This window comes from Pinus tabuliformis, chromosome 7, assembly GCF_031772625.1.
Source record: "Pinus tabuliformis cultivar Carrire ecotype Pingquan chromosome 7, CPIR1, whole genome shotgun sequence".
In the NCBI taxonomy this organism is placed as follows: domain Eukaryota; kingdom Viridiplantae; phylum Streptophyta; class Pinopsida; order Pinales; family Pinaceae; genus Pinus; species Pinus tabuliformis.
Genome location: NC_142293.1, coordinates 813557891 through 813571247, shown reverse-complemented (window position 1 = coordinate 813571247; position 13357 = coordinate 813557891). Strand labels below are relative to the sequence as shown.

General features: G+C 39.1%; 1 protein-coding gene across 1 annotated transcript; it reads left to right on the top strand.

Annotated features, from left to right (window-relative positions):
- Positions 1-3009: 3009 nt before the first annotated feature.
- LOC149250070 (xyloglucan endotransglucosylase protein 1-like) lies at positions 3010-4526 on the top strand. The gene is made up of 4 exons (XM_089458905.1): positions 3010-3369; positions 3470-3570; positions 3674-3867; positions 3954-4526. The coding sequence occupies exons 1-4, from the start codon at positions 3198-3200 to the stop codon at positions 4312-4314; spliced, it is 828 nt and encodes a 275-aa protein (XP_089315031.1). The 5' UTR covers positions 3010-3197; the 3' UTR covers positions 4315-4526.
- The last annotated feature ends 8831 nt before the right edge of the window (positions 4527-13357 follow it).

The window sequence follows — 13357 nt, the reverse complement described above, 5'->3', positions numbered from 1 at the left end:
AGATTTATTTTAAAAGTAGTTATACCTTATTAATTACATTGATTAATTAAAACAATTGTGGTATAAACAAATGTCATATAACATGAATGATGATTCTTTGAGCATGTGGTATAAGCCATCCTATTGACCCATGATATTGTTACAAAATTTGTTTATAAGTTCAAAATCTCCATAATAAAGTGAAGGTGAATATATGGTTAAGAATATTGTGAGGTTTATTTTATATATGTGTTTAAATCATATATTAATCATTTTTAAAAAATTAATAAAATAATAATGATTGAATATAAAATTATGATTCAATTAATTTTTCTTATTTTATTTTTATTTTGGTAAAGTGAAATGTGTAGCAAAAATAAATATTTTGATATTAATTGTAAATGAATGTCTATCTATATTTATTATGATTTTATGTATATTAATATTTACTAACCATTTAATTTATATAATATTTGTAACGAACATTTTTCCAAACAAAACTCCAGTAATCATAATACACAATATTATTTGAAGAATTCTTCGGTGAAAATCACATGGAGAAATTTCTGTCGACGCCTTTCGAACCAACCAACCAGTTTGGTTCATCGTCAGGACAAGTTGAATGAGCAGATGAGGCTATGCACTTTAAATAGACAGGGCAGAATATCCAATGACCCAGATTCCTCGATAAGGTCACAGCTGAAAAGACACCAGCTAAATTTGACCTAATAACTGCTAGTTTGACCATGATAGGGTATTACTTAATATTATTTATTTTAAAATATCAGTTAATTAATATATAATAAAATTAATTTTAATTTAAAATTGTTAGAAATGTATACAAGAAACACATAAATAAATAATTTCAAAAATCATAATTATTAAGAATAAGAATTAATTATAAAAATATTAGTTAGTTATAACGACTAGTTTGACCATGATTTTTATTTATTTATTTTTATTTTTATTTATTTATTTTTATTATTATAAATATATATAAATATTGTATCTATAAATTCAGTTATTAATATAGATTAAATTAATATAATTAATTTCAAATATGTATACATATACTATATTAGAAATATATAATAGCATAAGTAAAATTAATAATAATAAAAATAAATCATTTCAAATAAATTAATTAATAAGAATAAAATTATAAATTACTCGATAAAACTTCTAGTTAGTAATATAAATTCTTAAAAAATGAGAGAACTATAAAACTTAATTCAGAGTTAAAAAAAAAAAAATTAATAATAAAAAAATTTAAAAATTAAAAATAAATAAATTAATTAATTAATTAATTAAAAAATTAAAAAAAATAAAAATAAAATAAATAAATAAAAATAAAAATAAAAATAAAAAATAAGATAGTCGGTAAGCATTTGACCTTGCGAATTTCATGCAACCAGATGTACTCATATCGTTCAAATCAGAGCCCTATGTCAACGCATTTAATTGCCACCTATCAATTCGTCGGCAAGTCATGACGGTCATCGCGGTAGCGGCATGGGGCAATGTCTGTCCACCCGTTTACGCAGGTGGGTTGTATACACACCATTGCAATTCACTTTCAAATCACCAGTCACAGTATCTAATCACCGGTCACAGTATTGACGGTTGAATAGTTGGATAGATCGAAACGGCGGTGAGATGGACTGTTGTTATCGGAAAACGCTATTTCCAACCTTATAACAATATAAATGTTATTTGATATGCGAGCGGAATAGTCATAGCATTCTGAGTGACAGCACATGGAGAGAGCGAGCGTGGAAAGCGCCTTCCATAACTATTCCCCTCACACCTCAGATAGCATTTATATCTGCTATGGGATTGGAAATAAGTCACCGTCGTTATCACTCCCAATGCTATCTGCTATGGGATTGGAAATAAGTCACCGTCGTTATCACTCCCTTCTTTATACATTTGCTTATAGATTTGCATTGTTGGATAGATAGAAACGGCGGTGAGATGGGCTATCGTTATCAATCCGTTCTTTATACACCAATAAGAAACTAAGGAACACTTTCCATAAATTTCGTTAAATGATGTTATTATCATTATCAAAACGACCTTAATTATAAATTTAACAAAAAATTTATTAATATATTTTAAAATAAAAATAAAAATAACATATTTGTAATGAAAAATTGCTCCAATTATATTATTCAGTATGCAATTAGATATAAGATAATTATATAAAAATAACTTATACTACTTTTATATAATCCATTTATGAAAATTAATTTAATTCAGTTTAAAAAATTGTATATGGTTACTAGAAGCTTGAATAATTCGAAACTATGAAACTAAACAGTGAGCAGCAGTTAAATGGAAACAACAAATTGTTTGATGCCTCCATATTTTTCAAATGTAATGAGTGATGAGGGGTTTTCCCGTGGCGACAGTCTAACAAACATTTACTTTAGGAGAGACGTCAAATATAATGCCAAAATGCCAACTGGATGGAGGGACAGAATTACAGATCCGAATGGATGGTTCCACAGTCCACTCACTCCTTGGGTGTGCAGGCATTTAAAATTAGAACTACGGTACATTCCAGAAAACGGCCCCACGCGGAAGTGAAACCCATTGAGTTACCCAACTTTCTCTTCCACAGAGGCAAAGAGTGCCACGCTGTCTTACAATCATTTTGTGTGTCTGCCCCCATACCTGTCAGTATTATTCAATCATTCATTGTGCCTGCCTGTCTATGTGTCGCTGTTGACGTCTGGATTCTTCTCAGATGGTCCATCCATGGTATTCAATCTTGATGGCTTCATAGCCGTCTGAGTCTCTTTTCGGATGTTTCCTCCTTTCCTTCCTCCACAATCTAGATGCGATGGTATGACATACAACCATGTTTTCCACAAAGGCAACTCAAATATCGTACAATTGCATTCAACCATTCAATGTCTGCCTGCCTGGCTACAGCTGTAACCCACTTATCATCTCTGCTCATTTTCGTTCAGTCCTCCGTTTCTATACGCTGCCTACCGGCGTTTTCATTCTATATAAATCATCACTCCCTAACCAATATATCCTCCACAGCGATATCATCCTCCTACATGTTTGAGTGATTTTCCTCATTCGTTTCACTACTCTTTCTTTGCACGCGTCCATCCCGAGCTATTCTATTCCTTTCATCCCTTCCCTACACTAATCTGCACTTGGATCTCAAATTCAAGTTCCTTTATTTCTATTAATCCATAATTATGGACACAGGAACGCCCCTCCTCTTTCTTTTCTTATTAATAACCTCGTCGAGTCTTCTTGTAATTGTTTCCGCAAATTTCTACAACGATGTCGACATCACATGGGGCGATGGTCGTGGTAAAATCCTTGACAATGGCCAAAAATTACAGCTTACTCTGGATCGCACTTCAGGTAATATTGCGTAAATTTGTTTTCCATGGTATGATGACCTGTTCTTCATCCACAGTTATTATACTACATGTACACATCTTACTCCTTTCCTTGATAACAGGTTCTGGGTTTCAATCCAAGAATGAGTATCTCTTTGCTAAAGTTGATACGCAAATCAAGTTGGTACCTGGCAACTCTGCCGGCACAGTTACTGCCTATTATGTATGTATTATGTTATTCTGCCCTGCCCTATGCTATTCCGAATACACAAATATCTTGTACTGTGCTGTGCTAACAATATGTTGGTGTTATGACCCCGTTGCAGCTGTCGTCTCAAGGTCCCAAGCACGACGAAATAGACTACGAATTTCTAGGCAACCTGTCTGGAGATCCCTATATTATGCACACTAATGTCTTCGCTCAGGGCCTTGGCAATCGCGAACAGCAATTCTACTTGTGGTTCGACCCAACCCTCGATTTCCACACTTACTCCGTGCTCTGGACACCAAATCAAATTACGTATGTAGCATGATTACTCATTCATCTCTCCAATATTAATACAATAAAATCTCTCAAATTAACAAAAATGCGTGTTTGTTATTCAGATTTTCTGTGGACGGGATTCCTGTTCGTGTGTTTAAAAACAGGGAGACAGAGTTGGGTAAAATAGATAGCAATTATCATTATCCGAAGAGCCAAGCAATGAGGATGTACTCCAGCCTTTGGAATGCAGATGATTGGGCAACGAGAGGTGGCCTCGTCAAAACAGACTGGACTAAAGCCCCCTTTGTTGCATCTTTCAGCAACTTCAGTGCTGCTACTTCTTCTTCTAACTTCGACGGAGAGGATGCTTTGGATTCGAACGAAGAGCAGAAGCTTCAATGGGTGCGAAAGAACTATATGATCTACGATTACTGTGCAGACACAAAAAGGTTTCCCCAGGGGCTACCTGCAGAATGCAAATGAGCGCTCTTGACTCAACTCTGTCGTCTGATTGACGTATTTTAGATGCCTTCTTCTTTGAACCATTCTTTTCTTTCTTGTATTCTGTTCTCTGACATTCATTCTGTCTCTTTCTTGTATTCTGTTCTCTGACATTCATTCTGTCACTGCTTCCAGTGCATACATTTCTGCATACAAAATATGAAATAATCAAGAGGATTGATTATTTTATTTTTATAATATCAATGTTTATATGCCGATGGTGATGCTATTGTTCTTTGTGTCTGTAACTGAAAATTGATTCACGTGATTAATCCAACTTATGAAGTTCTAAAACCATTGACCGAGTTCGTATATATAAATGTACTTTTCCCGAAAGTTTCTTATATTTTTCCATAATGAATCTCTCTGTGGCCACAGTTAAAATTTCTCTGTGACTACAGTTAAAATTTGATTCCTGAGCAACTGTACTGTCTCCTTGAAAACTAAATACCACAGAAATTTTGATAATCCAAAACAAACACCAATGCCTCTTCCCGTGTCTTCTCGTGGATGGATCAAATGCGGTCTCATATTCGCATTATGGAGGTTCCTTTCCCACCCACTGACTCTACCACATATGACCGTGTCCAAATTCTGGCTGCGTATCGAGCAAGCAATATGTTTGTATTTGAGCATCACCACGACTCTGACCCTCTCTAAATTCTCAATCTGTATCTCACTTTATCTGCATCGATCCTGTCAGATACTTATTCACAGAACCTACCCGAATAACCTTTGTCCAAACTTTTAAACCAAGCTTCTATGAAAGAAAAAAAAGATATAATCAAGATATACTCTATAAAAAAGAAGAAGTTATACTAGAATTTGCACCACATGTTGCAAAGGAAACGCAGTAAGGCAATGGTAAAAGAAACATATATTTTTTCTCTCACCCCCTTCTCATTCTATTGAACCCTTCCCCTCCCCCTTGCTCCCTTTGTCTCCCACTCTCGCTCTTGTTCTCTCCGTCTCTCCCTCTCCCCTTTCCACACTCTCTCCATTATATCCCCTCTCATTATCTCTCCCACTCTCACTTCCTCTCCCTTTCCTATCACTCTCTCTCCCCCTCTCGCCCTCTATCCTCCCCTCTCCTACCCCCTCAACTCCTCTCTCTCTCTCTCTCACTCAGTGACTCTCGCTCTCTCTCTAACTTTGTCTCTCTCTTTGTCTTCCTATCACTCTCCATCAAATGTTATTTCTCCTTCTCCTTCCCTCCCTCCTCCATCTCACTCTCCCTCACTCTCACTCTATCTCTTGTTCTCTCCCTCTCATCCTCACCCTCCTCTACATCTCTCTCTCTCTCTCCCTTGCCTTATATTTATCTCTTGCTCTCATCACTCTCTCACTCTCCCTCCCCCACTCTCTCTCCCCTATCTTTTTCACTCTCTCTCTGTCTCTCTCCCTATCTCCTACTCTATCTCCCTCTCCCACTAACTCTCTTTCTCTCTCTCTCTCTCTCTCTCTCACACACACACACACCTCTTATTTCCCCCTCCATCTCTTGTACCCTTCTCTCTCTATCTCCCTTTCTCTCTTGCACTCCCTCCTTGACTCTCTCTCCCTCTCCATCTCCTCCCCCCTATCTTTATCTCTCTCTCACTCTATCTTTCTCTCTTGCTCTCCCTCCCTCCTTTACTCTCTCTCCATCTACCTCCCTTTCATCCCTCTCACTCTCTAGCCCTCTCTCCCCTTCTATCTCTCCCTCTCCCTCTCTAGCCCTCTATCCCCCTCTCTCCCAATCCCTCAACTCCTCTCTCTCTCTCTCCCTCTCCTCCCCCCACATCTCTCACTCTCCCTTACTCTCTAATTTTATCTCTCTCTCACTCTCCATCACATGCTCTTTCTCCTTCTTCCTCTAAATATCCGCCCCCCTCCCTCTCTCAGTCTCCATTTCACTCTCTCCCTTGTGCTCTTCGTCTCGACCTCACCCTCCCCTACATCTCTCTCACTCTCCATTTCTCTCTATCTTTCTCTTCATCTCCTCACTCTCTCCCCCCTCACTCTCTCCTTGTCCATATCTCTCCCCTTATCTCTCCCACTCTCTCTATGTCTCTCACTCTATATTGTACTCTCTCTCTCTATCTCCCTCTCCCACTAACTCTCTTCCTCTCTATCTCCATCTCCAACTAACTCTCTCCCTCTCTCTCTCTCTCTCCCTTTGTCTCCATCTCCCTTCCCCTCTCTCTCAACTCTCTTCTTTCCCTCTACCTCCCTTGCACCCGTTATCTCTCTCTCTCTCTCTCTCTCTCACACTACCTCCCTCACTTTCTCACCCTTGCACTCTCTCCCTCTTCCTCCCCCACTACCTCTATATATTTATCTCTCTCTCACTCTACCTTTATCTCTTGATACCCCTCCCTTTCTCCCTTTCCTTACCTCCTTGACTCTCTCTCAATCTACCTCCCTGCCCTTCACTCCAACTCCCTCCCCGTCTCCCTATCCCTCCCCCCAACTCTGTCCTTATACCTCTCCCACTCTACCTCACTCTCTTTCTCTCCCTCCCTTGCTCTCTTTCCCCCCCTCTCTCTCTAGCTATACCTACCTTCCCTTCACTCCCTCTCTCTCTCTCTCTCTCTCTACCATCTTTTTTTTTTCTCACTCTCCCTCTCTCCCTCTCTCTCCCCCTTCTCCCACACCCTCCTTCTCTCCCTCTCCCTCTCTCGCACCCTCACTCTCTCTCTCACTCCCTCATGCTCTCTATTTCTCTCTATCACACACACACACACACTCCCTCCCTCGTGCTCTTACTCTTGCACTCTCTCCCTCGCACCCCCTTTCTCTATCTCTTTGTCACTCGACCTTGCTCATTGTCTTTCTCTCCCTATTCCTCTCCCCTTGCCTCTATATCTTTAACTCTCTCGTACTCTACCTTAATCTATTTCTCTTCCTCTCTTGCTCTCTTTCCCTCCCTTCTTGATTCTCTCTCCATCTACCTCCCTTCCATTCACTCCCTTTTGTTGGCATTATGGTTCAGGTGTTGTCCTTGATGGCAACCCATTCAGGTGGTAGATCACTGTTCTTTGGGTCAGCAGCAAAGATTGATGATCAGCTCTCATTTTATTGAAAAATTGTGAAGGACGCAGGTACACCTTACAGAAAGTGCGTCCCCGCAGGTAAATCATGCAGCACCCGCGTCCAGGGACACAGGCCAGCCATTCCGGGGGTGCGTCCACCCAGTGCACACATTTCAAGGCAAAGAAAAGCACGTGGGGGTTTCTTGTGTGGTATCTAGCCGACGGTTTTGTGTTTCTATGGTGTCGGCTCGTAGTATTGTTCCATGTTTTGAGGAGGAGCCTGCCTATATAAAGCAAAGGAGTTTATTTGGATTGTGCAACATCTTTGGCTGAATATCTTATTTGGTGAGATCTAGTCCAGATCTAAGAGGGCGAATCTTCTAATGGACTGTGATCTCTATGGCACATGATCAGATCTGTAGATCTGACTGGTTGGGTTAGCCTTGAAGTCTTTATATCATTTATATCTGAAGGGATGCAGGTACAGTGAAGGGCAAGTGCGCCGGGACGCAGTATAGTAGAAAGAGACCTGCATGGGGACGCAGAGCAGACCGGGTTCAGGTGCGTCCCTGAAGCGAAAGACGCGGCGCGATAGTGTTATTGGGTGTGTTTCTGAAGCGAAAGACGCGGCGCAATAGTATTGTTGGGTGCGCCGGTACGCAAAGCAGTTGAAGGAACAGTGCGTCGGCACACAGAGCAGCAGAAGGTGAACTGCGTCCAGTCGCAGGCCACAGAAGGGAAAATTGCGTCCCTGCCTTAAGATGATCTGTTGATTATATTTCTCTGTTGATAAGGTGTTCTGGGTTAATTCTGTTATTGCTAATCTGATATCTGTAGTGATCTGTAATTGTTATGTACTTATCATCTGATGCTTTATGAAAAGAAGTAGGGGGTTGTAGCTCCCTTCCAGGAGTAGACTGGAAAACGAGAGAGAGTTGTAGCTCTCTGCAGGTTGCAGTCTGCGTACTGGTAAAGGACTGCACCCGTACAAAATCATTGTAAAAGAAGTTTCTAATTTGAAAGAAGATAGAGACATATTGCAGCAGGTGGTTTTCACCCACATTGGGTTTCCACCTTACATCTTGTGTTCTTTGGTGTGACTATCTGTTTTCTTTGTTCATGCTCATTATTTTATGGTACTGACATGCAAGAATAATTCTAAGATCAAATAAGGAAGATTTATTAAAATTGCTAGATAATACTGATTCACCCCCCCTCTCAGTATTATTCTCAACAATTGGTATCAGAGCAGGTCCTTCAGAGAAGCTTGATCGCTTGAAGGTAGATCGTTCATCATGAGCAACTACGAGAGAGAAGCATCAATCAGGCCACCGATTTTTGATGGGACAAACTTCAATTATTGGAAGGTAAGAGTTACTGCATATCTTCAATCTCTTGGTACAGAAGTTTGGGACATTGTAGAAACATGCTATGCTTTTCCTTCAGCTACTCCTACAGATCCAGCTGAGAAAAAGAAGTATGAAACAAATGCAAAAGCAGTCAGTACTCTATTAGGAAGTATATCCCAAACAGAATTCATGAAGGTAATGCACTTCAAATCAGCAAAAGAGATATGGGACAAAATGGTCTCGAGCTATGAAGGAGATGAACAGGTAAAGAGAGCTAAACTTAAAACTCTCAGGATTCAGTATGAGACTCTCAAAATGTATAATGATGAAAGTGTGGCTAATTATTTTCTTCGGGTAGATGAGATTGTTAACTGTATGAAAAATTTGGGTGAAGAAATAAAAGAGGCTATAGTAGTTGAAAAGATTCTAAGATCATTATCCCCCAAGTTTGAATCTAAAGTATCTGCAATAGAAGAAAAGGAAAATCTTCGTGTTCTCACTATGTCTTAGCTACATGGAATTCTAACTGCTTATGAAATGAGAAAGGGAGGTCCATCGGATAGAAGGGAAGCTGCTTTCAAGGCATCAGGCAAAGAAGATTACTATGAAGCAAGCCATGTTCCAGAAGAAGAGGAAGAAGAATCAAATTTTGTCAGAAATCTTCAAAGGGGTTCTGGAAGGTTCAGAGGTAAGCTACCTTTCAAATGCTTTGCTTGTGGAAGAGTAGGTCATTATGCTGCAAAATGTCCTTATAAGGATAAAGGAAAGGAACCTGCTAAATGGAACAAGAAACAAAGTGCATATAAGAAAAGCTACTACACCCATGAAGATAGTGATGGTCTATCAAACAGTGATGAAGATGAACGAGGTAATGAATATAAGTTATTAATGGCATTTGAAGATGATGATTATATGGATGCTATAGATGTGGATAACCTTTATGATGAAATCACTAGACTCAAGAGATGTATAGAAGAAAAGAATGTGATCATTGATACTCTACAATTTCAAATTGATGAAAAGGAAAAACATCTTGAAAAACTAGAAGGAGAAATTGTTGGTCTTAGAAAAGAGATTGAGAAAACAAAAGCTACTAATCTTAAGTTTGTCAAAGGATCTGAAACTTTGGATAAGATTATCAATGTGCAGCGGTCTCCTCTAAACAAGACAGGTCTGGGCTACAATGGAGAAACCTCTCAAGCATCCATCTCAAAGAGTTATCTTGATGCAGCAAGAAGAAATGAGCAAAAGAATAATGAAGATCATCAGGTAAAGCAGGGACAAATTACAAACAAAAGCTATCAAGGGCAATCCAGCTTAAGGGTGAACAAAAGCTACAACCAGCCACAGGTAAAATCTTCTCAGTTTGGTTCAAGAATAGATGAAAATAGAAATTACAATCAGTTGGCAGGAAGATTAAATAACCGCAGAAGCTTCTTCAATGGACAATGCTTTTCTTGCCATAATTTTGGTCACAAAGCAGCTCAATGTGTTGCATATAAAACAATCATGACTAGGGAAGCTCAAAAACAAAGAAGCATGACAGGGATTACAAAAGGGACCTATAACAACTTTTCGGCTCTTGAAAATGAAGTTGAATGTTCCATTTGCAATAATTTTGGTCATGAAGACTCTGAATGCAGGAGCAGGTTTCAGGAGAGAAAGGAACAAGAGCGGAAAAAGGAAAAAGCCTCAAGCACCAAAACATGGAGAATAAAGGAACCTCAAACAGAAAGATGTGGGATAGCATTCTATGCAGAGGGACAGGAAAATCTATGGTACATTGACAGTGGATGTTCGAAGCATATGACAGGTGAAAAAGAAAAACTTGAGTCTTATTCTACGTTAGAAAAGGGAAAGAAAGTCTCTTTTGGAAATGATACTCCTGCAACTATAAAAGGAAAAGGTATTGCTCCTTTAAAGGAAAATGTCAAGGCTGGAAATGTTTTGTATGTTGATGGATTGAAGCATAATCTTCTAAGTGTCAGCCAGATGTGTGATCAAAGAACCGAGGTTATTTTCAGATCGAATGGATGTCTTGTTCGTGATCTTGATACAGGTAAAACAGTACTCAAGGGCAAAAGAAATCCAAATAATCTGTACATATTTGAAGAAGGACAACAACAATGCTATCTGAGCAAGGATGAAGAGCACTGGTTATGGCATCGAAGGTTGGGACATCTAAGCTTCTCACAAATAAGGAAAACATGCAAATATCAGGCAGTTCGCGATCTTCCAGATATTAAAATTCCTGACAACACCATATGCAGATCATGTCAGTTTGGAAAACAAACCAGGACTAACTTTCCAGAGAAAGAAGGATCAGCTAGCATGCCTCTTGAGCTAGTACATACAGATACATGTGGCCCATTCAGGAAAAGAACACCTAGAGGAGAGGAATACTTGATATTATTTATTGACGATTTCTCCAAGTTTGCCTGGTTAGGACTTATGAAGCACAAAGATGAAGCTTTTGAAAAATTCAAATCCTTCAAAGCTTTGGTTGAAAATGAATCAGGTCACAAAATTAAGTGCCTCAGATCCGACAGAGGTGGGGAATTTACTTCAAATGAATTTTTCGATTTCTGTGAAGAACATGGGATAAGAAGAGAATTCTCTACAGCAAGAACTCTTCAGCAAAATGGAGTTGTGGAAAGAATGAACAGGACAATCCAACAAATGGATCGTGCTATGCTTGATGAATCAGGAACTCCCGCAACTTTCTGGGGTGAAGCTGCACATGCTGCAGTTATTATTCTCAACAAAACAAATGTCCGGGTGAACAGTACTCAAACTCCTCATGAGCTCTGGAGTGGTAAGACTCCTTCGGTAAAACACTTCAAAATCTTTGGGATGCTATATCAAAAATACTGATGAGCAGCTTGGAAAACTTGAACCTAGAGCAGATGAAGGCATTCTTCTTGGTTACTCTCCACATAGCAAAGCATACAAATGCTACAATAAAAGACTTGGCAGAATTGTTGACAGCATTGATGTAGTGGTTGATGAGAAGGGATACATTCCTAGGCAAGTTCATCATGAAGACATTGAAGAAGATGAAGGCTACCCCCAACGACAGAATGATGAAGAAGAAGAACCTCAAGAAGAACCTCAAGAAGAACCAAAAGAGCAAACAAGAACAGAAGAAAAGACTCCATCCAGATATGTTCAGAAGAATCATCCAGAATCTCAGATTATGGGGCAGAAAGAAGCAGGTGTACAAACAAGAAGAACAGTTGCAGAAGCTTCAAGCTATTTGGCATTACTCCCCTCTACTGAACCACAAAATGTGAAAGAGGCATGCAAAGACGAATGTTGGGTGAAAGCAATGGATGAAGAACTTGAGCAGATCGAAAAGAACAACACTTGGGAGCTGGTTCCTAGACCAAAAGATAAGAATGTTATCGGGACAAAATGGGTCTTCAAAAACAAATTAAATGAAAATGGAGAAGTAATTAGAAACAAAGCCAGACTTGTTTGTAAAGGGTATGCACAGCAAGAAGGAATAGACTTTGAAGAAACCTTTGCTCCTGTTGCAAGACTTGAAGCCATCCGAATGTTCCTTGCTCTCTCAAGTTTTCAAAACTTCAAAGTATTTCAAATGGACGTGAAATCGGCCTTTCTGAATGGAGACTTGGAAGAAGAAGTGTACATTGAACAACCAGATGGGTTCATTCTTGGAAATGATCCAAATCTTGTATGCAGATTGAAAAAGGCTCTCTATGGTCTCAAACAAGCTCCAAGGGCTTGGTACTACCGTTTGGACAAATATCTTCATCAACAAGGTTTTTCAAAAGGATCAGCAGATAGCAATCTTTATATAAAAGTTGAAAATGACAAATTGCTAATACTTGTTGTATATGTAGATGACATTATTTTTGGGAGCAATGAAGAAGCTATGAGTCAAAACTTTGCCTCTGTCATGCAGAAAGAATTTGAAATGTCCCTGCTAAGAGAACTGACATATTTCCTTGGTTTGCAAATCCAACAAAAAGAAGGAGGAATCTTTTTATCTCAAACCAAGTATCTCAAACAGATTTTGAAGAAATATGGTATGGAAGATGCAAAACCAGTATGTACACCCATGGTCACAGGATGTAGCCTCAGTGCAAATGATGAATCTGCAGCAGTACATCAACCAACCTACAGATCTATGATTGGAAGTTTACTTTATTTAACAGGTACCCGACCAGATATCATGCATGCAGTTGGAATAGTTGGAAGATTTCAAGCAAATCCGAAAGAGACTCATCTTCAGGCAGTGAAGAGAATTTTCAAATATCTTCAAGGGACTCAAAATTATGGCTTATGGTATCCTAGAGATACAGATCTTACACTTCATGCTTATACAGATGCAGATTGGGCCGGAAGCGTGGATGACAGGAAAAGCACAAGTGGTGGTGCATTCTTTATGGGTTCCAGACTGGTATCTTGGTTCAGCAAGAAACAAAGTTCAATTGCCTTGTCTACAGCTGAAGCGGAATATGTTGCTGCTGCATCTTGTTGCACCCAACTCCTTTGGATGATGCAGACTTTGCAGGATTTTAAAATCACTTGTACACCACCAATCCCTATCTTATGTGACAACACAAGTGCAATCAGCATCTCAAAGAATCCTGTTATGCATTCAAAAACCAAGCACATACCAATCAAGTACCATTT